General features: G+C 40.2%; 1 protein-coding gene across 1 annotated transcript; it reads left to right on the top strand.

Annotated features, from left to right (window-relative positions):
- Nucleotides 1-3,033: 3,033 nt before the first annotated feature.
- Nucleotides 3,034-26,676, top strand: rasal3 (RAS protein activator like 3). Its single transcript, XM_079553296.1, has 20 exons — nt 3,034-3,546; nt 4,306-4,572; nt 8,226-8,362; nt 10,391-10,466; nt 12,617-12,681; nt 12,764-12,840; nt 12,920-13,043; nt 13,129-13,227; nt 14,238-14,912; nt 17,083-17,227; nt 17,300-17,438; nt 18,838-19,074; nt 19,207-19,408; nt 20,499-20,590; nt 20,674-20,781; nt 21,053-21,242; nt 21,311-21,424; nt 23,570-23,781; nt 24,128-24,212; nt 26,450-26,676. The coding sequence occupies exons 1-20, from the start codon at nt 3,225-3,227 to the stop codon at nt 26,534-26,536; spliced, it is 3,453 nt and encodes a 1,150-aa protein (XP_079409422.1). The 5' UTR covers nt 3,034-3,224; the 3' UTR covers nt 26,537-26,676.
- The last annotated feature ends 561 nt before the right edge of the window (nt 26,677-27,237 follow it).

Raw genomic sequence — 27,237 nt, forward strand, 5'->3', positions numbered from 1 at the left:
AAGCTACTCAGGGTCATCTATAATTTTAGGCTTTATTAATTTTAATCAGAAAATTGAATTCTATTATCATTCAAGAAATTCACTTCGACATAGTTGAGTGCAAATTAGATCTATTCTACTAACCGTCATACAGTATATAAATATAGTTCAGATTTGATCTTGGCCTAGTGGTACTTGGAAGGTCAAATATTTCACGAGGTGGTACAAGTTTGACAACCACTTTTGTTTCCCAAAGAGGCGTACGGAACGCAAGCACTTAACAGGGGGTTGGAACTAAGGTCGTACAAATACTATCTATAAATAGTGTTCCAAAAATATCAATTAATCTAAATCTTTTGAACTTAAAGAACTAATCTCATTAGTGTAAAGTTAATGTAATGATAATAACATTGCTCTGAATTAGAAAAAATCTTGAAGTTAAGGTTTACCTCTTACCACCCGCCTAAACCGAATGCATTCTCTCTTCTTTTTGCTTGAGTTTTTGTCTCTTTTTTATTGAGTTTTTGTCACTTTTTGGTTGAATTTTTGTCACTTTTTGGTTGAGTTTTTGTCACTTTTTTGTCTCTTTTTTATTGAGTTTTTTTAAATTTATTTTTTCACTTTTTTGTTAAGTTTTTGTCTCTTTTTTGTTAAGTTTTTGTCACTGGTTGAGTTTTTGTCGCTTTATTCAATGCGTTTTCATCCTTGTTTTCTTCATGTTTTTTGTCGCTGTTTTGACACATTTTTTCCAATAAACTTTTAGATTTGGTTGAAGCCAAACTGGAGTAAATGTGATAGGTTCAGGTGGGAGTTAAGAGGTGGGATATCGGTCGATTTACAGTAAGTGTGTTAAAGTGTAGTCATATAAAAATCTGTAGCCTACAGGTATTCAATCTGTCCAAGTCAGACCTTTGAGGTTGAGTAAAGCTGTAACGTCTTAGTAATCTTACATTTGTGTGGAAAGGAAATGATTCATGTTACATCGGGGCAGAATGAGTGTGGATGAGAAGGCGTGCAGTGACGAGGTGGTGTGGGGGTTTTTCAAAAGAGGTGAAGAGGTGTGTGAAAAGACTAAAGATTTTGAGTTAGAATGACAAGAAAAGCCCACAAGAGTACTCTGGTGTGTCTTTTACAGTTTAAACTTATATCCCACAGCAGAAGACCAGTCTGTGTGGATGTGGAGATGAAGCCAGACAATGTAAACAATTGAAACACATACATGAATAGCAATAATACAGGTTTTTTTTTTAGCTGATTTATATCAAACGTCTGTGGGTGCAATGGTCACATTAGAGACGTAACATGACTCACTGCAGTTGTTTGGAAAATTGTCTAAAACGAACCTGCACCTGTACTGCCCTCTGCTGGATGAAAGCTTTACTTACAACAAAAGGATTTCAACTTTTAGTATAGGAATTGATTGTTACTTTTGTTCCTAAACGACCATAACCTTAAAGCCACACTGCACATAACTTTTCTGATCATTAGGAGCATGTTTTGTACTGATGACAACAGCATAGTCCAAATGTTACGCAGTGTGCCTTTAACCCTAATGATCCTAACCCAGGGATCTCCAACCAGTAGCTTGCCAGACTTTTAGGTAGCTCGCCAAAGACTTTCTACATCACTACACGCTTGATAACTGAAATCTGCAAACAGTTTGGTCAATATTAAGTATAAGGACTAGTCATTTTCTTTGAAATACTAATTCTCCAGGTTGAAGTCCACCTAAGTTGCATGTTGTGTTTTGGGAGCATAACTCTCCGACATTTTTGTTGTGTAAAAGTAGTTTGCCGGGTAAAAAAGGTTAGAGACCCCTGCCCTAACCTAGCCCTTCTCCTAACCCTAATCCTAACAACCCTAACCTAACCTTAAAGGAACAGGCCACCGTTTTCACATACTGATAATATGTTCTTACCTGAGCTTAGACGAGTTGATGAGTACCTGTCTGGTCTTTGTGCGTGCGCTCAGTCACGACTAAAGATGTTGTTAGCGTTTATCCTCTCCCAGTATATTCCTATAGCTCCAAACGGGGGGTGAAGTTGGAAGCTACCACACTCTTCCACGGGCACACCCAAAGACCAGACAGGTACATATCAACTCGTCTAAGCTCAGGTAAGAACATATCTCAGTATTTAAAAACGGTGGCCTGTTCCTTTAACCCTAATCGTGTCCTAACCCTAGCCCTAATTCTAATGACCCAAAACTAACACTAGAAATAATTGTAAAATTTTAATACCGTTGTAGATCAGCTCCTACCAGCAGAGAGCGCACTATCACGGTGAATCCGCCTCACCGTCGTGGTTCGGCCTCTGTTGGGCCTGCAGCTTTCTATTATTGGCACCAGATGGCGGGATTGACATTTGAATTGTTTTCTTCCTGCCAACAAAAACAGTTTCGACAAAAGAAACTTTCTCCATAAATGTCATGTAAGTATTATTACATCACATTCGTTTATTTGAAGTCCAATATTAGCATACATGCAGCCATATGTGTAGTGTAGTCTAATTCAGTTCACATTTAATTTACTCACAGTTTGTGCTAAGAGGTGGGTAGAAAACTTTTTTTTTTCCTTCTCATGTCTGCTGCAGGTGTGTGCCAGCATCAGAAAACAGCACAAGAGCAGACAGGAAGTGGGTTTTCAGGGCCGGAAGCGCCGTTTCAACAGGAAACTCTCACAACAGTCAGTCCACACACACCCATAGGTATCTTCAGCAAGGATGATTAGTATTTTTCATTAATTTGTGTGCAACTAGTAAAACATCATCACCTACCAAACACGACCAAACACACAACAATTACAAATAGAGAATGCAAAGGCAATAATTTAATAGTAATAGTTGGGTAATAGGTTAAGTGGAATGTGGAATAAAACTGCAATAACCCACCCTCGTCACGTTATAGTCCACTTAAACCAAAGACGGGGTTTAAAGAGTGTGATGGAGGGAGTATTCTGTTTAGCTGTGAGTAGAGTTGAAAAAAGGCAGTGTGATTTTGGTGAAAAGGTGAACTCGGGCATACTGATATGAGGAAGCAGACAGAGAGTGAGAGAGGCAGCAGCTCAACTAACCACAGACTCAGCCGTTTGTCTTTGCAGCAGCAGAACTTTCTGAACAACAGGAAATGAACTAGTGGAGGCTCAATCAGTTTGTATCATTAGATCTCCAAGTCATCTCAAGATCTTTTTTAAAAGGACCTCCATGAAGATTTTTTATTTCAATTTGACAGAGCTGTGAAGGTTCACCATGGGCACTGACGAGAAGGAACCAGAAGCTGCAGCTCAACCCATGCAGAAGGAGCCTGGACCGGTGGAGAAAGAGGCCGAAACGCCAGTGGACTCTCCTCAGACGCCTGGAAGCTCTCACTCTCTGGACACAGACAAGTGGCACAAGGGGGAGGCGAAGGAAGCAGGTGCAGCGGCCTCTCCGGCTTCAACCCTCGAGAAGCTGCAGAAGGCGTCCACCAACAAATGGAAGAACTGGCGAAAAGCGCTGAGCGAGGACCCGGGGGACAAGGCGGGAACTGGGAAAGGAGCAGAGGGATCTAAGGAGGCTTCGAAATCTCATGGTAGGGTATGAACGATAAGGTCATGGTTGTAACTGTGTGGTTCCTTTTCAGTCTAACACGTGTAAAAGCACACACAGGCAATGGGTATTAGGTTATGTTCAAACCCTTGGAGCCAATAACATCAGGTAGCACTTTATCCAGAGCACAAATGTTCACAATAAGGGGTAGAAGAAGAAGGGAAGTGGAAACTGACTGACCCGACTAACTAATGAAAGTTATAAAGCATTTTTTTTATATTTTCATGTTGGCTGTTCTAAAAAAAAAGAGCAAAAGATCATTGTCAGTGTAGTCTATGCCTTTTACATGATCCCTGCAACCAAATATTGCATTTCCAGGAGTTTACCATGCAACACCGTGAAAGCCTATGATGTCATTGTTGATATTGATATGATTAAAGCTGCATTATGCAACTTTCATACAAAAAATATATTTATATTTGTGTGCTTTTGACCCTGTAGTGAAAAGTGGCTGTTTGAGAGGCACCTCTACTTTCCATCACGGGGGGCTCTACAATTCTCCAGGATCAATTTGATTTGGAGGTTTTCTGGTGAGAGGGTCCGTCAGTAGTAAAAACCCTCCAAACAATTGATCCTGGAGTGTCCAAGAGACCATTGTGATGGAAAGTAAAGGCGCCATGCTGACCACTCATACAGCCGCTTGGTCACAACAAGGTCAAATACGCACAAATATCAACTTTTTATCCCCACATCAAAAAGTTGCGTAATGCCCCTTTAAGTCTGGTAACTATTTACATTGCAGGGAGGAAGAATCCGTTCATAAGAGCGCTGTCCGAGCCTCCTGGGATGCGGTTCTCTACCCTGGGTCAGTGCGGGAGCTCAGGCCAGGCCTCTTCATCCTCCACTGCTGCTGATGCTGAGGGCTCTGGGGGGTCTCCCTCCACAGACCCGGCCCAGAAGGGAGGAGCAGGTGGAGGGACGCTGAAGAATTACCTGCGAGCTATGTCCCAGAAACTCAAGAGGCCCAGACTGCAGAGCCGGGGCAGCAGCAACCCCGCCCTGATCCCAGGTAAGGGCCCGACAGCCTTTGAGCTCACTGTGTGCAATATTGTGGATAGTAATAAACGTTTGTTAAAGCAGTACTAAGTAACTCTTCCCCCTAGAGGCCATAAGCGCAACTGCAGGTGTAGTAGCAAGTTACGATTTTTTAACGTATTAATTGTCTTGGAGAGCAAATACTACGCTGACAGGAAAGGCGAAGGGAGAGAGGGTTACTGTGCATCCAATTATACAATGGAAAAAAAAAATTCACTCAAACTTTGCTGTAAATACTGTTTAAAGTGACGTTAGCCCGAAGTTAGCTTTGCCCGTTAGCATGTTAGCTTCTTCGTGATTCCATTAGTGTGTATTGCTTTCTCCGGACCGGTGGCAGTCAAGTTGCAAACATGGTTTTCTGGTTAGAGACACCAGGGAGAGTTGAAAGACCCTCCAATCATCCCATTAACACTTATATTACCCCCACAGGGACTACGAAAAGGATTTATTAAGGTAAACACGTTATTTAGTACTGCTTTAAGTCTACTGAACACTCAAGGTCAAGGTCAAGGTTTATTTATATACAGCACATTTTGAACAGAGTACTGCCCCAAAGTGCTTTCCATATTCAGTGCAGAAATACTGTTTAGGGCCGGCAACAGCAAAGGCTCGAGCTCCTCTGGTTTTTTGTCTGGACCGTGGGCAACTGGTCAGAAGACCTCAATGATCTGGCGTGTGCAAATTCAGCAAGTCACTTAAAGGAACAGGCCACCGTTTTTCCACACTGAGATGTGTTCTTACCTGAGCTTAGACGAGTTGATGCGTAACTGTCTGGTCTTTGTGCGTGCGCTCAGTCACACAAAAAGACCACATATGTTGTTACTCTCCTCCTCTCCTCGATTGGGGGAAGTTAGAAGCGACCAAGCTCTTCCACGTTTTCCCAATTTATATACAGTTACGTGACACAAAATTAAACATGTTGATTTTCTAAGCGAGTAAAAAGAGGTACTATATTGTAAGGCGTAATAACACCTAAGGAGCACTTCAACTTTATTGTGTGGATGTTGAAGTGCTTATTAGAAAACCGACGTGTGACGACGTGTGACGTGTGACAGCTCGCTTCTAACTTCACCCCGTTTGGCCCCATAGAGGAGAGGAGGAGAAGCTAAATGCTAACAACATCTGTGCTCCTTTTGCAGACCAGACAGAGTAATGTGTGTAGTCCGCGGATGGACGATTGGTCAAGGCCATAATATAATGAATCACAATTGTCCAGCTGTAACGTCATGAGCACATGGACCACTCTTTCAAGTCTAACCATTGAATGTTGGAAAGTGCAACTGATAAAATCTGTGGCCAGTTCTAACTTTTTGACCTCATCAACCAGCTACAGTTTTGCAGAGCCGTACTACGCTTTATGCCGCACATTTCAGTGTGAGTTTGCAGCTGTCTTTCAGGATGGGTGTGGATCCATCCTGAAAAGTAATGTGTGGAAACCTTCTAGCTCTCTATGCCATAAAAACATCAGACTGAAAAGCTTCAGATAAAGTGCAATGATGTTAAAGGTTTATTAGACAACACCACAGTGGGTGGTTAATAGTGATTACCATTAACCACCATTACGGTCAGTTAATTCTTGAACTTTGTAATGGAAAATATAGTTTCAACTCATGAGGCCATACAAAAATTGGTGCAAGAGACATGATGTAATACGAGGAAATTTCCTAAATCTAAAGCAACGTTGCCACATGATGCATTATCCTTCCCCCTCTGTTATTGCAACTGCATTTTTGGTCCTAAATCTATTAAAGCGGCCTCTCACACAATCATATTCTTCTGCTGTGAACAAAGGTTGATAGAGTAGCCAAAATATTGACTTAAGGGAGCGTAAAAAAAAGCACCTGGAGACTGTAACTTGAATACTGTGAGTAATGAGTGAAGTCTGATTTTTGGGACAGTAGTGACATAAACTGATAATAAGAAAATGGCATTAAATATAAAAAAAAGAAACAACTTTGAAGAGAATATGGTACACAAACTGTATATTCACTCGAATAAGAGGACAGATACTTCATTATATTATTACTCAAGTAAAAGTGAAGAGTACCTGATGACAAAGCTACTCTAAGGGGATAAGACTTTGCTAAAAAAGCTGGCGAGGGAAAATGATCTGTCTGGGGTTCAATCTGGTTTCCTCAGTGCATGAAGCTGTAGATGTTACACTGCTGAGAGACGGCGCTATGACGGAAACCGAGAGAGAAAGATACACCCCGACACAGGAAGTAGGCAGCCCGTCCTGGCTCAGAGCGATAGCATCAGTCACCACGGTAACGCCACAAACAGGAGTGGTCACTGAGAGATAAATGCTGTCATGCAGAAAAAGTAAATACACAATGGACTTCTATGCATTGACCGTGATTGTAGTTTAAAATGGATGATAAAGACTAGCATTATTTATCTAAAGTCATCAATTTTGCAACACATTTTCAAGACATGGAGTCGTTTTGCGCCTCTACTTTTTATGTTGTTATTAGCGAAGGATGACCAGATTTTCCATCGGAAAAACTGGGATGAAAAAGGCAGTGCAAAACTGTTTGAACCTCTAAGCGTCAAAATAGCCACAAAATAAGGATGAAAACGCTACAAAAAAAGGGAGAAAAGAGCAGTAAGAATGTGAAAAAAAGCAATGAACTCATGGCAAAAAAGTGACGAAAACACGACAAAAAAGTGACAAAAAATTATGAAAAAAACGACAAAAAAGTGACGAAAACACGACAAAAAAGTGACAAAAAATGATGAAAACACGACAAAAACTGACAAAGCACAATAAAAGAGTAATAAAAATGACAAAAAATGACGAAAGCATGACAAAAAAGTGACAAAAATTTGACAAAAAAATTATGAAAACACAATACAAAAGTGACAAAAAATGACGAAAACACGACAAAAAAGTGACAAAAAATGTTGAAAAAACGACAAAAAAGTGACGAAAACACGACAAAAACTGACAAAGCACAATAAAAGAGTAAAAAAAATGACAAAAAAATTAGGAAAGCATGACAAAAAAGTGACAAAAATTTGACAAAAAAATTATGAAAACACAATACAAAAGTGACAAAAAAAGACGAAAACATGACAAAAAAGTGACAAACACAATAAAAAAAAGTGATAAAAAAAAAGTCACAACAAAGTGACGAAACATTAAAAAAGTGATAAAAAATGACAAAAACACAACAAAAAAATGACACAACAAGGAAGAATATCTGTTTAGGTGAGGTTTGTAGATCTTAGCTTTCAAATGAGGCATTACACTTTTTGAATATTGGTAAAGCCGAACTGGACAAAATGTGCTGGGTTAATTAAGAGGTTTATCAAATGAACCAATCAGCATTGAGGTCATCGACTTTTGAGCTTTTCAATTGCTTTAGACACTTTGGGAAGTTTGTGTTTGCCGCACACATGGCCAAAAATCAGCTTTGGGCATGGCACTAGTCGATAAATGGGACACCTGGGACAGAGAGAACACTGGGACAAATCAGTGGTTTTGGATAAATTCATGGGGACATGGGACACAGGGTTCAAAACTGGGACTGTCCCGGGTAAACTGGGACGTCTGGACATATTTGTTAGTACCCCCTGTAAGTACGTTTTTCTATAGTACAGCTGTTCTCTTCCCTCCTGTGACAGATGTGTCGGAGGTGGAGCAGTCTGCCCTCACGGAGCTGCCGCGGCCGCACTGGGTCCCCAATCAGGAGGTGCCTCTGTGGGACATCGGCAACTGTGTCCTGGATCATGGACAAATCCTCATCGCACAAGAGGAGGAGGTGTGCTACATTCAAGGAACAAACCTACAGTGTACACTTACACATGAAAAGACACGTTATGAGAGTTTTGTCACCAATTCTTACAAAAACACAAGAAGTTGGAATGATTCATGGGTATTAATGATTTTGATACTTATTATGCAAGTCCAAAAGCAATGAACCAACAATAAGTGTAGAGTGTAGATGAGGTTCTACCCATTTAAAATATGTTTTGAATAATACTTTTTCAAGACAGTAGGATTGTGGTTACATTTATTGTACATGCTGTATTTATAGTTAAAGGTGCATTATGGAACCTTTTTATGTGAACAAAACTCCACTTCCACTTTATTTTACACTACCTTGATACATTGTACCAAACTAAATTTAGTAAATGTCAACCAATCTGTAATCACTTGTACCTGTGTACAAACACAATGCGACGGTGGCACAGATGGTAGAGCGGGTCGTCTCGGGGTTCGAATCCCCAGCCCCTGAAGATGCCCACTGTTGTTGTGTCCTTGGGCAAGACACTTCACCCACCTCGCCCCCAGTGTCTCCCTAAATTGGTGTTTGAATGAAAGAGTGAATGGGTGACTGGGTCCTTGCTGTAAATGAAGGTAGAAAAGCGCTATATAAGTTGAGACCATTTACACAATGGAATAATGTGTATTAAAGGGATATTTTAGGATTTTTGACATAGGGCCTCATTTCCTAGTTATCCAGAGTGTTGTTGATATCTGGAGATATTTTTTTTTGTACTTCATGCAGTCCTTATATTTGAAGAGCTTAGTGGCGCCAGGCTAGTGCATTTCTATGGTATCAGCTAGCCTGCATTAAAAACAGTCTGACCCGCTCCACAGTGCACCTGAGGCAAATCACGTATAACACCAGACTAACCATATGTCTGTGTCGATAGAATATTTTTTTTAATATAACTGACCTTGTATCACATGAATTACCGCATTTTGAGGGACTATTTTCTAGCAGATCACTCCGCCGCTGTGTAGCTTACAACCACGAAGCTGATGCTGCTCAAATATAAATGCAAATCAGTTATAATGATTCTATTAACACAGACATTTATATGGTAAGTCTGGCGTTATAATTTTGCCTCAGGTGCACTGTGGAGTGTGTCAGACTGTTTTTAATGCTAGCTGATACCATAGAAATGCACTAGCCTAGCGCCACTAAGCTCTTCAAATACAAGGACTGCATGAATTTAAGAAAAAAAATATCTCCAGAAATCAACAACACTCTGGATAACTAGGAAATGAGGCCCTATGTCAAAAATCCTGAAATATCCCTTTAAAACATTGGAGGTACATAATGTAGTAACCATAAGATAGGGTTAGAGTTTTATCTTATTATTACATTATGTACCTGAGTGGCCTGCCTCCAAACTACAAATACATATTATTCCATCGTGTATCTAAGTTATTACACATTGCTACATAGCACCTTGTACCTAATGTGGCATGTACAACGTATCAAGGCCCAGGGTGGTGTAAAATGAAGTGTTACCAAATCACTACTCTTTCCTTCCTTTGACTCACTGCAGGAGGTTGTGGTTTATACCCTGATACAGTTCAGTTTTGATTAAACTAAAATGTGTCACTATTTGCCTGAAGACTGACGATAAACATCTGTACATGACTATGTGACAGCTCTGAACAAGTGACTCGTCTGATCGCACTTATTACACATTGTTACACAGCACATTGCTTTGTACTAAATTTGGCAGGATGAATCAAGAGTAGTGTAAAATAAAGTGTTACCAAAAAGCGTTTCATTTTATCGTATTTGACCTTTTAGTGATCCAGTGGCTGTATGAGTGGTGAGCACCTTTACTTTCCATCACAGTGGCTTCTATGATGCTCCAGCTCACCAGAAAACCTACAAAACCATTGATCCTGGAGAGTTGGAGAGGCCACCGTGATCGAAAGTAACCACTCATACAGCCATTGGGTCCCATTTATTTATCTATTTTTGCAGAAAAAAGTTGCATTATTCCCTGTAAAATCAAATTGACATACTTTTGTTTTGTAGCCAACAATGTGGACTCGCAATCAAGTCAGCAGCGCCCTCGTCAACCTCAGCATGCAGAACCTGTTTGATGATGTGGGTCAGTATTTTCTGCTTTTTTTTTTTTGCATATGGAATGTACAGTAAGTCTTCTGACATCATAGTTAGAGTCTCGGAGGAAATGGAAGATGTTTATGCGTGCGAGTGTCAAATTACTTCCTATCTGATAGCATCTCGTCTCTGTCCAATCAAATCCGAGAGAGAAATGTAGTGTGTGCCCACAGCAGAGTGGCACTTTACTCCCGGTTTCAGAGAAATCCTTTGCTAATAAACGAGCTTCAAAGACATTTAGAGTTAGAGAGATCTGAGGAGGGACTTGAACGCAGCTCTGGACTCAATGATGGGATTCAGACGTTGGATCGTTTGTGGTGGGCCTTTGGGTAAGAAAATCAGACAATAGTACTTTGTTGCCATCTTATCATTTTGTTTTAAGTTTTATAGAGAATATGTAACTGTATTCATAGTATATCCAATAGAACTGTGACCTAAGTTTGACATGTTTGGGACAAATCTCTACTTTACGTCTGTGCAATAGTCGTCATCCATCATAATCGAGGAAAAACATATTATGGCCACTGACACAGACAGCTTTTTAAGTCTGCACACAAGCCTGTCTATAAATGAATGCTGTTGCTTTATGTTTGGTGTTCTTCCCCTTTTTTGACAGAATGAACTTTTCAGTCAACGGATATAAATAAAGTAAAGTAAATGAAATGAATGAATTAACTGATAATTGGCACAAAGGCACTATACCTGATTTGACAACATCAGTTTTTTCCTCCTTTAGTATATTATAAACTGAGATATTTGTGGGGAAACATTGTGCATCTTATTATAAAGCATTTGTATAAATTTCATGAACTTGCAGGCCAGCTTTCTAGCATTTCTGTAACAGTGACCTTAAAAAGTGACCCTGCCAGTTGTGAAACGTTCCTGTGAAGAAATGGGAGGTTACAAATATGCTAGAAAAGTTAGGAATGAGTTCGGACCATATCTAACAATTTAATTTAGCGACTTCTTCTTTCATTCTTTGTAATAAAAGAAAATGAGGTATAGAGCCTTTAACCGGTTAGTTTCCTGCCGTCCACCACCAGAAAGTTGTGTTTTACTCACACAGATCTTACACATGTTTTTAGAAACTACAAGATCTTAGCTTTTGAATGAGGCCTATAGGCTGTAAACAAAAATGCGACTAAAACGTGACATAAATGAGGCGACAACAAAGCTGTCTGGATCAGTGTTCTAGGTCAATTTTTAGAAAAAAAAAAACTCCTCTGTTGAGGCAGGCTTTTAAAGGAACAGGCCACCATTTTTCCACACTGAGATATGCTCTTACCTCAGCTTAGACGAGTTGATGTGTAACTGTCTGGTCTTTGTGTGTGTTCTCAGTCACGCAAATGTTCTTAGCATTTAGCCTCTCCCAGCATAAGTACAGCTCCAAACTGGGGTGACGCTAGAAGCTACCAAGCTGTTCCACATTTCTCCTATTTGACTACGTGAAAAGTTACATGATCCAAGTCTAGTCACACAAAATTAAACATGACGACGGTAAGAACATTTCTTATAATTTAAAAAATGTGGTCTATTCCTTTAAGCCAGGGATCTCCAACCAGTACCTTTCCAGGCCTTTATAGGTAGCTCGCCAAAGACTTTCTACATCTCTATACGCATGATAACTCAACTATTACATGCATTTTCTGTTTTTTCTGAACATGCTGAACACAATCTCTGAACAGTTGGGTCAATATTGTAAAGTATTAGCACTAAACTCAAGTCATTTTCTTCATATCTTGCCTTCTAATTCGCATTTCACACAAGTGTTTTTTAAAGCATAAGTAGCTCTCCGACGTTCTGGTTGTGTAAAGTAGCTCGTCGGGTAAAAAAGGTTGGAGACCCCGCTTTAAGCAGTTTAAACGAGGCCCAAACCTCCATATGAACCCTGTTTACCAAGTGCCTTTTGGAGTCACCCCAGGCCACCAGGGGGTGGTATTACAGCAATGTCAGCTCCCCACCATGAGGACCAAAGAGAAAGGCCATTTCCTCAGCCATTAATTATGGCTAAAGTTTCTTCTTCCCATAATTGAGCAGCCCCCCCTTGACTTCTGCTTGAGATTATTACAAACATATTGTTGTTACAGTAACAGATACAGTTTGTTATTGTTGTCAAATATTTTCATTCTGAATCCACAGAGTGCAGCCCTGACAATGTTGCTCCTGCAGGGCCTCGACCCAAGAAACAAGATGGCGGCGTACGAGTGAGTGTTGTTTGGGAGGAGATTTCCCTTTTACTTGCCGGTATATTACCTGCCTGTTAAAGTCTCTCCTCTCTCCCTGTAGGCGATGATCAAGAAACGTGTGGATAAAGCAAAGAGGAGCAGTGCAACACACTCTCTGGGGCTGGGCAAAGGAAACAAGTAAAAGAGACATGCAAATGAATGTTTTATAATTCTTGGCTTTGTTGTCGAATTTTTAATACTTAATTTATTTGTAAAGGCACTACGGCTCCAACAACTCCATCTCAATCCCAGTGTTGCCCAGCCTGGACCTCAGCACAGACACCAGCACTGTGATCAGACCGGTCCACAGCTCTATCCTCGGGGAGAAGTACTGCTTTGAGGTGAACTTCTGCGTGCAATATCAGTCACTGCATATCTCTGGGTTGTTGTTAACAAGAAATGGCGTATTGTTTTTAAAATCCTCAGGTGATAAACTCTGAAAACACCCACTGCTTTGGATGCACGTCGGCGTCAGAGCGGGATCGCTGGATTGAAGAGCTGCGACGCGCTGCACAGCCAAATAAGGTTAGAAAAACACCAATATACAATACGTAAGGATTAAACGCTTAACCAAGTACATTTAAGCTTTACAAGCTAGAGAGCTAGAAGAAGCTAGAGCTAGAAGGATCGTTTTCCCCGCATTGTTATTGTCACATTATTGTTGTGTTTTTGTAAAACATTTTTGGCAAATTGTCACTTTTTAATCACTTTTTTCGTAATTTTTTGTCACTTTTTTGTCACGTTTTTGTCACTTTTTCTTTTTTGTTACTTTTTCGTCCCCTTTTCATCACATTTTTGTCACTTTTTCATCACTTTTTGTCACTTTTTCATCACTTTTTTGTCACTTTTTAATCACTTTTTCCTTTACTTTTTAATCACTTTTTCATCACATTTTGTCACTTTTTTATTACTTTTTCATCACTTTTTTTCACTTTTTAATCACTTTTCGTCACTTTTTCATCACTTTTTTGTCACTTTTTAATCACTTTTTCCTTTACTTTTTAATCACTTTTTCATCACATTTTGTCACTTTTTTATTACTTTTTCATCACTTTTTTGTCACTTTTTAATCACTTTTTCCTTTACTTTTTAATCACTTTTTCATCACATTTTGTCACTTTTTTATTACTTTTTCATCACTTTTTTTCACTTTTTAATCACTTTTCGTCACTTTTTAATCACTTTTTCCATTACTTTTTGTCACTTTTTGTCACTTTTTTATAACTTTTTTGTCACTTTTTAATCACTTTTTGTCATTTTTTAATCACTTTTTTGTCACTTTTTAATCACTTTTTAATCACTTTTTGTCACTTTTTATAACTTTTTTTGTCACTTTTTCATCACTTTTTTGTCACTTTTTTGTCACTTTTTGTCACTTTTTTATTACTTTTTCGTCACTTTTTCACTTTTTAATCACTTTTCGTCACTTTTTGTCACTTTTTCATCACTTTTTGTCACTTTTTGATCATTTTTTTGTTACTTTTTCATCACTTTTTAGTCACTTTTTAATCACTTTTTTGTCACTTTTTTACCAGGACAACATCAAGCGCACAGAGAACTCCCTCAGTCTGTGGGTCAACGAGGCCAAGGACCTGCTCCCAAAGAAGCGTTACTACTGCGAGGTGCACCTGGATGGGACCCTGTTTGCTCGCACCAGTAGCCGCGCCGTCGGGAAGGCCCCAAACCGCTCGAGTACAGCAGGAGAGGGCGCTATGGGCTCCACGGGCGTCCTCAACAGCAGCGGGGGTGTGACTGCAGGGTGTCAGCTCTTCTGGGGTGAGTTTTTTGAGCTCGACAACCTCCCCTCCATCTCCCAAATCACCCTGCACCTTTTCCGCGACGAGGATCCCAAGAAAAAACGCCATTCCCGGGACGACACCACCCTGCACCCCCTGGGCAGCGTCAACATCGCTTTGGCAGATATCCGAGGCAGGACCTATCAGGAGAAGTGGTATCCCATCGTGCCGTATAAAGTGTTTGGAGCCACGGGGACTAAAGAAATGTTGGGGCCACAGGCGTCGCTGCGAATTAAGGCACGTTTCCAGAACCTGCAGGTGCTGCCCATGGAGAAGTACAAAGAGTTTGCGGAGTATGTGACCCTGGACTATGTGGAGATGTGCACCAAACTGGAACCACTGCTCAATGTGAAGGAGAAGGAGGAGCTGGCGGGGGCGCTCGTACATGTGCTGCAGAGCATTGGGAAAGCAAAGGTAGGTCTGCAATTCATGAGGTATTTTTATTTACTGTCTGCCGTAGTTTATCCTCTTAACCCCAACTTGAAACTAGCCAAATCTAAAAGCTCCTTGAAAAAGTGTCAAAATAGCAGCATGAATGAGATGAAAACGAGGATGAAAATGCAACAAAAAACGTGACAAAAACACAGAAAAGTGATGAAAAAGTGATGAAAAAGCAACCCCAAAAAAAAAAGAGGAAAAAGTGACAAAAAAGATACAAAAAAACAAACAAAAGAGCAACCGAATAGTGACAACAGCGCAGCAAAACAATTGTTGAAAAAGTGCCAAAAAGGCAATGGAAAATAAATGTCAAAGTATTGTAGTTCTTAGCTTTCAAATGAGGCGTTGCACTGGTCTATAGGCTGTGACCTTTAAGATTTGGGTGAAGCAGGACTGCATTAGGGGTTAAGGTAGGGGTTAAGAGGCTATACAGCTCCGCAATGTGGTAAAAATCTTTCTGAAGTTGAGGCTGTCTACTGTGCAAAGTTGGTGATTGATATATAATGCTTAAAGGGACTATACGGAATTTAAAAATGTTAAAATTATGTATTTTCCTTCCCCTATATGTTCCAGCAATGTCCTAAGGTAGAGAATGAGCCCAGACCTATTCACCACAACTGCCTCTAAAATAAAGTAAAGTTGTTACTTCGGGTCCGAAGTGCCGTCATGCATGAGCTTAATATAGCAGCTGCGGTTCAGACCTGAGGTGGCAGTAGTGAGCATAAAATGACCAACTCGCATCTAGTCTCTTTAAGTTACAGCTGTGGTTTCTAAAATATGAGTTAGAGTCAGGGTTACGACATTATTGGCAATAGAAGCAATTTACACCTGATTTCTTTTGTTTACAATAGGCCTGTCACGATAACAATTTTGATGTTCGATATATTGAGGCAGGAAAGTATCGCGATAAACAATATTATTGACTCTAATGACACTGTCAATTCTCAGGCATAAAAAATGACAGTAAACCTTTATTTTAAAAGTGCATAATCATATCCTAAAAAAAGCACACAAGCTGCAATAAACATGAAATATAATGTAACTCCATTTGCTTCAGTTAGAAATCAGTGTTTTACAAAGAAACAAAGCGGGAAAATGCAAATAAATGTACAGACGATAAATATCGAGCCCAAAAAAAAAAATCTTTGTTTGTTACCTATTGAACGATAAGTCGATAGCCCTAGTTTACAACCAATAAAAGATATTTGTGTCCAAACTTCTTCCTAACTAACTTTGCTAACACATGTCTAATATCCAGGTTCTTCACAGTGATGTTTATAAACACGTTTCAGTCACTTTCACAGTAATGCTAACAAAAACTAGCCTGCAAGTTCATGACAGTGATAGAAATGCTTATAATTTATAACTATAAGAAATCTTTTTGAAATTGTGTTTGATTTTTGGCCCTAAAAATCTGGCATAATCAGGTATATTCTTTGTTCCTGGAAAAAAATCATAGGACTTTTAAGTTAAGTGCACATGACAGGTTATAATGCTTTTGAAAATATGACTTATTTAGATAAATCTGTTGTAAATAATTTTATTTCAGTGACGCAGCAGTTTTAATGAAGAAATGTTGGGCTGAAAGGTTATTTTTATTTGAATTCTTAAGCTGCTGACAGGAAGAGACATAGATAAAGGTAAAGTTCCACAGCAGTTTGACTCATTTCCCATTGACATCACATGGTCGGCACGGCAACAGTTTAAAAATGTTGTCCACTATCTATGTCACTTCCTGTCACTGTCGAATAAGGAAGTGAAACTATAAACGTCACAAAAATTGTCAAACTAATGAAAACTGGGTAAAGTGTTTAGCAAAATCTTAAATATAATTGTGTTAACTATGTTTTATCTCAAATTGTATCTAATGACTCATATGCTAAACAACAAAGTGTCCAGTTTGCAAATGGTAATTATATCCATGTCATCTGGATTCAATTTTTTTTTTTCCAAAAGTGTTCAAGCCAGCCCATACAAGAATCTTGGATGTTTAAGCCAAAATCCTGACTTGTTCAAAATCTGGAGGAAAAAAGTATATTATGGCACTTTAACAACTTACGTCTACTACCATCATTTACCACACTACTGCAATACAAATCCTGTGAATACTGCCCAAGTCGCTTACCATCTCCTTGTGAAATATTAGGAGTTCCTCATTGACCTGGGCAGTGCTGAGGTGGAGCGACTTGGAGAGAACGAAGCGCTGATCTTCAGAGAAAACACACTGGCCACTAAAGCCATTGACGAGTACATGAAGCTGGTCGGACAAAAGTACCTCATCGACACGTTGGGTAAGACAGGCTCCACTGTTGTTCAAATACTGTGTCGTTTTCATTTCTTATCTGTCTGTTTTTTCTCACCAGGGGACTTCATCAACCGTCTCTACACCTCGGGGGAGAGTTGTGAAGTGGACCCTCGGAAATGTCCTGATGTAGCGAACAACCAGAAGCACCTGAAGGAGACGTGTCAGGAGGTGGTGCAGAAAATCTTTGGGATTCATGGGTGAGACATGCAGACTTCCCTGACAGTGTGATATCTTTTTAATGGTCTTGAAAATACTGTTTGTCCTTTTTGTTCAGTGAGTTCATTTTTACAATATATTGTGACTGAAATTTACAAAGTGAATTGGCACATGCAGATTTCTAATAAGCAATAATAGCTATTATTATTATGAACACCATCCATCCATTTTCTTCCGCTTTACCCGGGGCCGGGTCGCGGAGGCAGCAATCTGAGCAGAGATGCCCAGACTTCCCTCTCCCCTCTCACCTCCTCCAGTTGTTCTGGGGGGATTCCAAGGTGACACCAGGACAGCTCAGAGACATAGACCCCTTCCGAAACGAGCAGAATGTAAGAGGTCCAGCGCCAAACCGGATGTGGGTCAGTGTCCGCCGTGATAAGAAGCCTCCAAATTGGTCAGTCAGTTAGGAAGGAGTTAGGAAAAGATGCCTCAATGCCAACTATCATAGCTACTTTAGCATAGGGACCTCTGGTGCTAACTAACCTGTGATTAGGAGCTATGTGCCATCCCATAAGCCACCGCTCCGCCAATCCCCTCACCCCCCTCGGCCCCACCCTCGAGTGATTCATGTGCAACCACTGACAGGTGCACATTTAATAAAAAAAATGTTTTACCGTCATGGCCGTCCTTGGGTTGACCATACACAACATCAACAAATCATAACATGGTGCAAATATCACAAATCCAGCTGATTTTTTCACAAATTACTACTTTTACAACATACTTTAAAGGGACAAAAAAAATTAACCTTACAAAAAGAAAAAAATCAGGAATAGCTCCTTTAAAGAAGAAGAACACAAGCTGTTGGTGATGTCACTTCCCCTTCCCCTGGGTAAGGACAGTTGAATTGGGCAAATGAGGGAAGCGACCAGGAAGCATCCGGAACAGATGCCACCTCAGCTGGCTCTTTTGATGTGAAGGAGTAGTGACTCTACCCCGAGCTCCTCCTGGGTAACTGAGCTCCTCATCCTATCTCGAAGGGTGCGCCCAGCCACCCTGCGAAGGAAACTCATTTCGGCCGCTTGCATCCGCGATCTTGTCCTCAGATTTCATGACCATAGGTGAGGGTGGGAACGTAGATCGACCGGTAAATCGAGAGCTTTGCCCCCGACTCAGCTCCCTCTTGTCTCCCTCTTCGTTCCATCCGTCCCTCACTCGTGAACAAGACCCCGAGATACTCCTCCACATGAACACATGTTAATAGTATTAGTGCAGCCTATAAGTATTACGGTTAAAAATTGTAATACAGAACTTATCTATATCTAATTTAAAAAATGTATCCAATAATAAATCATATGTCTCCCAGTGTGCTGTAAATGGATGTGTATTTTACTTACTCTTCGCTGAACAGTATTTGATCTTCATGCTTCCTTTCCACAGACCCTTTCCCGAGGAGTTGAACAGGATCTTCTCGAGTTGGATGGTGCTGTGTGAGGACCAGGGCAAACCCGAGATCGGACAAAGGCTCATCTCTGCCTCTCTGTTCCTGCGCTTCCTGTGTCCCGCCGTCCTCAGCCCCTCCCTGTTCAATCTGACACAGCCCTATCCCGAACCAAGCACCCTGCGCACACTCACCCTAACGGCCAAAGTCATACAGAACCTCGCCAACTTCACTCAGTAAGTCATTGGAAAAAATGCACCATCCAGCGTGGTTCACCAAACAGCGACCATAGCAACCATGGCTTTGCACGACTAACTCTTGCTACTGTTTCTAAATGGTTTCTGTGGCTGATTTTTATTGTGATGTAGGTTTGGGGAGAAGGAGGAGTACATGCTGTTTATGAATGACTTTCTGGAGCAGCACTGGGACGGCATGAGAGGCTTTTTACAAACAGTGTCTAACCCAGACACGGAGATCCCCATGACTTCGTTTGACGGTTATGTGGATCTGCCTCTTCGCCTGGCTGTGCTGCACGGGCTGCTGGTGGACATCATCTACCAGAGAGACCAGGTAGAAAGACACAGAGGCGTTATCCATTTCTACTGAAGCAAGCATTCATGATTTCATGCACTGGATACGCAATATTCCTGTGATTTATAGTCGAAGTTTACATTTGTTCAGAACCACAGTTAGTGTATTGTTTTTATACAGTGGACAAGCATTATGTTATTCAGCGTATTACAAAAGTATTCAGTTACAGAAATATATTACTTTTTTCAGTAACTAAGGAATAAAACATTTTACTTAAAGCTACTCTAAGCAATCTTGTTTCCGGCAACATCCCCCCCCCCCCGGCACCATGTAAACGAAAAAACGTGAACAACAGCTCACAAATGTTCGAAGACACAGCAACAGTTAGTAGCTAACAGTTTAGCATTATGATAGAAGTTTGCAAAAAGCTGGTGAACTGACAAACATCTGACCGAGCTGCTCTGACGCAGCTGAAATCCTTGTGAAATGTCCGTTTGTTCATTAATCCAATATCTACAGGAGCTGTCAGCTCTTTTTCCTCCGTTTTTTGTCCTCACAAAGCAAAGCAGCACCGGAGAGGCTGAGGCGTTCAAGGGTTGCGGGGAAAAAAAAGTACTGCGCTGTAAACTTACTTCTAAATGAAATTATTATGTTCAAATTGTCAAAAAAAAAAAGGGAACGACTTTCATCAGGTGCTGGTGGAGCAGAGCAGAGTTCACTACTCCACCTAATGATGAAAACATTTCAAAAAGACATTGCTTAAGGCAGCTTGAAGTGCATTTAAATGGTTTGTATTGATAAACAAACTGTCAAAATGTCATGCTCCCCCCGAATAAAATACAGCACCAAATCAAGTTGGAAGTTGCGTGTAGTTAACGTCGTCAAAACAAAAAAGATGGTGAAAGTGAAGGAGAAGGATATCTTTGACTGCACTTTTACTCAGTGGCATCATTATTCTTTTCAGTTTATATTTCACCAAAAATAACTAAAAGTAGTGTAACTCAGCCACACTTTTGAAACAGTAAAATGTAATACAAACATACAACATTTTTAAAGCTTTAACTACGAATATAGAATACATTACAATTTTAAAGTAACTTGCCAAACACTGATGTTGTTCCATTTTCAGGAAACAACAGACAAGCTGCACCCACTGCCTTCAATTCTCAACCAGATCACAGATTCACTCGGACCTGAAGCCCTTCGCATCCTGATCAGCAGGTACTTACTTTACTATGGTGTAAATGATGTATTTAGATCATTAGAATGATATAGGTTTATATTTTAGTTTTTTTCTTTTGTAGCCAATCAGGTCAAACAAAGCCAATATACGTGCCACCCAAGGACTTGGCTAAATACAGCCCACTTCAGACATCAACGCAGCAACTCTGCCTCGAGACCAAAGGCCAAAGGTAAGAGAGCTTCAGTACTAACTAAATACGCTGAAAACAATATGATTTAAAAAGCTGCTGGAGTTGGTGGGTATTGATGTGTTCTGCTCAGGGAGTGGAGAAACAATATTTGTAGTTGAAGTTGACTGATGGTATTAGTGGCAGCTCATGTGTAGCCTGTATAAATTGCTAATGCTCCATATCTAAAAATACCTAACCTATTTAACACCAGAATGGTTTTATTTTTATCATTAGGTATTTTTAATATTACACAATTGTTCTTCTTTTAAAGTGATATCAGGGCCCGGAGGAGTTTTAAAGAGCGGAAGCCAGTCCACAGAACCCAGAGCGCCCCACACCGGCCCGCGGGCCACAAAAAGTACGCCCTGAAGAGGCAGATCAGCTCTGAAGACCTTCCCACCGCCGATCCCCAACAGGAGGCGCCAGATCCCAACCAGCCACACATTACCTTACCACGGAAGGTGAGAACAAAGAGGAACAAGGACGTGTTAGTCACTGTATCTAAAGCATGTTTCTGTTTTTGTTTTAGAATGAAAGTAAACAAAGGACACCTGCGCCCGTCCCGTGGATCAAAGTCAACCAAAACAGAGAGTCGAGTGAGATTAAGCCAGAAGAGGAAGAAGAGTTCAATGTGTTGGACAGGGTACTGTGCTTTCTACTCCTCTACTTTCTGTTTTTGAACCAAGCGCTTAGAAAACTTGACACATTGAAGTTGTTGGTCAATGGCTTTGGCTGCTTTAACTTCAAAAAAGCAAATACATAAACCAAATATTTCTTATTATACTCTATGTCAACACAGTGGTTTCTCAAACAATTACAATTAATGAGATTTCGATCAGGCAGGCTCCACCCTTCCCTCCTCCTGATGCAATAATGAGGTGAGCACAGTTTTCTTTGTGTGCTGCAGTTTCCCCCATCAACCCAAACCCCAGTAGTTTCTTCCATACACTCGTTTTACTAGGGCTGGGACAAAATATCGGATCGGATTGGACTTGGATACTTTATCAAGTATCGCAATACTTTCAATACTTGTGTTTTTTATCATGCTCTCCTCATGTTTTACAGTAACAGTTACAGCCCTTTGTTACATTTTGTGTTAATGCACTTTTCAATCTAAACACTTCAGTAAATGTCAAATGGCACACATGACTTTTTGCACATTTTAAGGCAAACATGTCATAATTACTTACTGTATCGCAATACGCATCGGATCGGCCCCTGAGTATCGTGATATGTATCGGATCGGCTCCTGAGTATCGTGATATGTATCGGATTGGCCCAGAGTATCGTGATATATATCAGATTGGCCCCTGAGTATCGTGATATGTATCGGATTGGCCCAATGAGTATCGTGATATGTATCAGATTGGCCCCTGAGTATCGTGATATGTATCGGATTGGCCCCTGAGTATCGTGATATGTATCGGATCGGCTCCTGAGTATCGTGATATGTATCGGATTGGCCCAGAGTATCGTGATATATATCAGATTGGCCCCTGAGTATCGTGATATGTATCGGATTGGCCCAATGAGTATCGTGATATGTATCAGATTGGCCCCTGAGCATCGTGATATGTATCGGATTGGCCCCTGAGTATCGTGATATGTATCGGATCGGCCCCTGAGTATCGTGATATGTATCGGATTGGCCCAATGAGTATCGTGATATGTATCAGATTGGCCCCTGAGTATCGTGATATGTATCAGATTGGCCCCTGAGTATCGTGATATGTATCGGATTGGCCCAATGAGTATCGTGATATGTATCAGATTGGCCCCTGAGTATCGTGATATGTATCGGATTGGCCCCAAGTATCGTGATATATATCGGATTGGCCCCTGAGTATCGTGATATGTATCGGATCGGCCCCTGAGTATCGTGATATGTATCGGATCATGACAAAAGTGCATCGTCCCAGCCCTACTTTGTACTATTGAGCAATGATAAAATATTAGTATTTGTACTCTTACTGGAGTAACACTGTGAGTAAATCTTCATTTTGATGTGTAAAATAGATGGGTTTTTTGTCTTGTTTTTTTTCTTCTTAATTCTTCATAAGGATTTCTGTATGTGTTTTTATGGTATTTTCTTTGATTTTTTTTTACATGATTTCAAATTTTACAGGGTTGAATGCCATAAACTTACTGAATGTTTGACATTTTTTGAAAGACATTATGTAGTTTAAGAGATTTATGCAAAAAGACGTCGGGAAAAAAATCTATATAATGCTGATTTTATAGCAGTTTTTAAGGCTTGTAGTACACGAGGGTCTTGAAAGGCTTCAAAGTTGTAAATCTCTCACAACAGAGAAACTACTTATACTGTTAAATCAGGTCCTCAACTGGGACACATCCAAGGCTCTAAAAACCACCAAGGGCCCAGCTCTCTACGATGTATTATTCAGAAAATATTTTGCAGAATGAAACTAGCATTTAAAGGGTTAAAAAGGTTACAATTACTGAATGTTTGTCGAAAAAAATATGAATGTGTGGTGATTTTATGGCTCTTTTTAGGCATTTACATTTTTGTTTACATGGGTCTCAAATTATGCACAATTGAAGGATCACACAAGGGTTAAAGTAACATTGCTCTTATTTGAGTAAATACTTTGGCTCCTCTTCCCCTTAGGCAGATGGTTTGGGTGTTGCACTACGCTCATCCATGAAGCAAAAATCACACGTTAGAAGCACAATAGATATCTGGCAGATTCTAATCATTTTGACCAGCACTGATGCATTATTGAATTGATTTTAAGAAGCGGTGTTTCTATTATTTCATTTCGCGCAGCACTCTGAGGAGCTGTCGGAGTTGCGCCTCGGGATCGAACAGGTGACGGAGAGAGAGCTGGACATGGCCAAGCGTTTAGAGGACTTCATCAACCAAAACCAGGACCAGAATGCACTGCTTCAGGAGCAGAACACGGTGCTCCAGGCTGAGCTCCACGAGCTGCGGAATCAGCTGGCAGTGACAGAGGAGCAGCTCGCCAGTGCCACCTTCAGGTCCGAACTAGGCATTACAAGAGTTTGTGTTAGAAAGAAAGATGTGAAAATGAAGGAAATGAATGTTTCTGTTGTAATAGTGACATATGAGAGTAAAATATTATATACAAGTGATGATGTTTACTATTAATTAAAGGCTCTTGACTACATTTATTTTCTAGTAATGGAATAAAATGAGTTTTGTCCTTCAGTATATTCTAAAAGCAGACATTTGTTTAATATTATTATGGACCAGATCTAACTATTTATAGACGCTCCCTCTTAGGTTGCTTGTAAAGAATATCTGTTGACTTTTCCCTAATGTAATTAATAGTGCCTTCATGATTTGTTTTGACATGTTTTGCAGGTTGGGTGTGATTGAGGAGGAGCGGGAAGAGGATGAGAGGAAGTTATGTGTTGCCATGGCAGCAGCTGAGCGAATGAATGTACTGGTAAGACACATTAAAGGTTTACATCAGTGATTTGCGACTGATATTGTGGTCGATTTGTGACCTGCCTGCCAAGACTATAGGGATAACCATAATGTGTTGTTTAAAGTATTGATATAGGGTGACTACCTCAAATAGTAGTGAAAGTGGGACAAGACGTGTGATGCAGTGGGACAAGGAGGGACAGACCTGAGAAATTCAAACTTAGCTTAGCTTAACTTAGTTTCCTTTGCTGTTTTGGCCCACACTCACATAGATAGAAACAGGTCACGAATGATGTTATTCCAGGAGGTTATTTCTAAAAAAAAAAAGAAGAAACAAAAAGGAAACATTAGATGAAGCAGAGGAAAGGCGTCAAATTTAGACATTGGACAAAATAAATACTGAAAATGTAATCAAAACATGCAGTTGAATGTGCTTTGGACCTTCTATTTCTTCTCTGTACCCCTTTCCTTAAGGTTGTTGATGATTATTTAAAAAATGGACACCTAAATGTACTATTTATATATAAAAGACAAGGTTTTATGCGGAAAATTAAGCTAAAATAGTCTCTAATTCATATCTTTTATTGGCAAATGTCCCCCCACTTCAGGGGTGTCCAAACATTTTTTTTTACTGACGGCCACATACAGAAAAATATACAAACAACTGGGCTGCACTCAGTAGAGGTCAGGTACATAACTTCACCTCTACTGTATTAAAGTTAGCATGTTCAATAAAATGTTATCACAGCTTGCTATTAATGGATTTTCATTTATTTTGTGTATATATATATATATATAGTGGGTTGCGCGCCGCAATTGGCCCACGGGCCGTAGTTTGGACACCCCTGCCCTTCTTGAACCAAGCACGTTTTCTCCAGTTTGCTTCTTAAAAAAAGTGTAAAAAAAAATGTGACAAAAAACAACAAAAATATGAAAGAAATTCTGAAATGAAAAAGAAGGTGCAAACAGTAACGACAACACAGCAACAACGCAAGGGAAAATATCTGTTGAGATCAGTTTTATAGGTCTTAGCTTTCAAATGAGGCGTGTTACACTGGCTTGGAGGCTGTGAGCTCCAATCAAGAAGCTCTTAAATTTGGGTATATCCGAACTGGAGAAAATGCACTCGGTTAAAGGCAGGGGGGGGTAAGAGATTAAATAGGCTTTCCTTTTTAAACTTTGTCCAAATAGCCTTCAAGTTCACCGAAATCTAAAGTCCAAGTACCTCCTGCTAAGTCCCCAAGTATCTCCAGTTGTCCCCGTACCCCTGGTTGGGAAACACTGGACTAAAAGATCTATTTTATACTTAATTTATTATTTATACTGGCATGACACACATCGTTGTGATAGGGAATATTCATACCGGTATAAATTACCCCCCAAAAGAAATGTAGATTTAAAGGAATAGGCCACCGTTTTTACATACTGATATATGTTCTTACCTTAGCTTTGACGAGTTCTTTAGGACCTGTCTGGTCTTCACCCGTGCCTTCAGTCACGTAAACACAGCGCAGACGGCGTTAGCATTTAGCCTCTCCCTCTCTCCTCTATAGCTCCAAAACAGGTCAAGATAGAAGCTACCAAGCTCTTCCACGTTTTCCCTATTTAAATATGGTTACGTGAAGTGCTACACTACAAAGTATAATTACACAAAATTAAACAATGTGGATTTTCTAAGCGGATAAAAGGGGGAACTATATTGTAAGGCGTAATAATACCAGGAGTAGTTTGAAATCCGCGCAGTAATCTTCACTTTACTGCGCAGTAATCTTCACTTTACTGTGCGGATGCCAAATTACTCCTGGTATTATTACGCTTTACAATATTGTTCCCCCTTTTATCCGCTTAGAAAATCCACATTGTTTAATTTTGTGTAACTATACTTTGTAGTGTAACACTTCACCATATTTAAATAGGGAAAACGTGGAAGAGCTTGGTAGCTTCTATCTTGAACTGTTTTGGAGCTATAGAGGAGAGGGGGAGAGGCTAAATGCTAACGCCGTCTGCGCTGTGTTTACGTGACTGAAGGCACGGGTGAAGATCAGACAGGTCCTAAAGAACTCGTCAAAGCTAAGGTAAGAACATATATCAGTATGTAAAAACGGTGGCCTATTCCTTTAATGTTGACTTGAAATTACTGTACAGCTGTTCAAAGACATTTAATTCCTTCATTTTGGCACAGTTCCTTTACTGACTCAGAAAACTGGAGAACAGGTGGTCACTCTAAGCGTAAACTGTCCTGTGTTGTGTTAACAGGAGGAGCAGGTGGCCGGGCTGCAGAAACACCTGAGTGAAGCCTACAGTCAAAACAACGTCCTGGGGCCGCACGTCCACAGCGACTGAATCTAAACGGAAAAGTGAATGAGATGAACATGTTTTGAATGTCTGTATTATTTTCATGATGTTGAATGTAAAACAAACTCATAACAGCTGCAAGACTTCTTTCTTCTTCTACTGACTTTTCTACTGAAATAAAGCATGATCTTCAATAACAGAGAGACAATGATGAGACTTTTTAATAGACTTTTGTTTCATATTTTAATAGATTACAGTTCTTTAGCCTCTTAACCCCCACTTTAGTTCGGCTTTACCTGAGCTTCTCGACTGGGAGACTCACCGCTTTCAGTATAGGCCAAAACTGATTTAAACTGTCTTTTTCCTCACTGTGTTGTCGTCACTTTTGACATTTTTTTCCCCATCATTTTATATGCCACATGCTGCGTTTTTATCACTTTTTTTTGTCACTTTTTGTTGCTCTTTTGTGGCTTTTTTTTTTTGTCAAATAAAAACGAAGCTTTTGGTGGTGAGTCACTGATTCTAGCTTGGCCAGGGGCGGACTGGGACTGAAAAACAGCCCTGGACTCTGACCAGCCTGGCCCAAATTAGCGTAAATGTGCACTTACCACCCGCCTTCACGGAGCGCATTTTCTCCAGTTTGGCTTTACCCAAATCTAAAAGCTTCTCGACTGGAGAGCAACAGTGTAACGCCTCATTTGAAAGCTGAGACCTACAAAAGTGATTGTAGCTTTTTGTCAAGTCGCCGC

This window comes from Gobius niger (genome assembly GCF_951799975.1).
Source record: "Gobius niger genome assembly, chromosome: 3".
NCBI classification, from domain to species: Eukaryota; Metazoa; Chordata; class Actinopteri; order Gobiiformes; family Gobiidae; genus Gobius; species Gobius niger.

Excerpts from the sequence above, each read along its gene's own strand:
- rasal3 (XM_079553296.1), top strand. The coding sequence starts at position 3,225 with ATGGGCACTGACGAGAAGGAACCAGAAGCTGCAGCTCAACCCATGCAG. Across the intron at positions 8,363-10,390 it reads TCATCGCACAAGAGGAGGAG|CCAACAATGTGGACTCGCAA; the intron begins GTGTGCTACATT and ends TTTGTTTTGTAG. Across the intron at positions 20,591-20,673 it reads CTTCGCATCCTGATCAGCAG|CCAATCAGGTCAAACAAAGC; the intron begins GTACTTACTTTA and ends TTTCTTTTGTAG.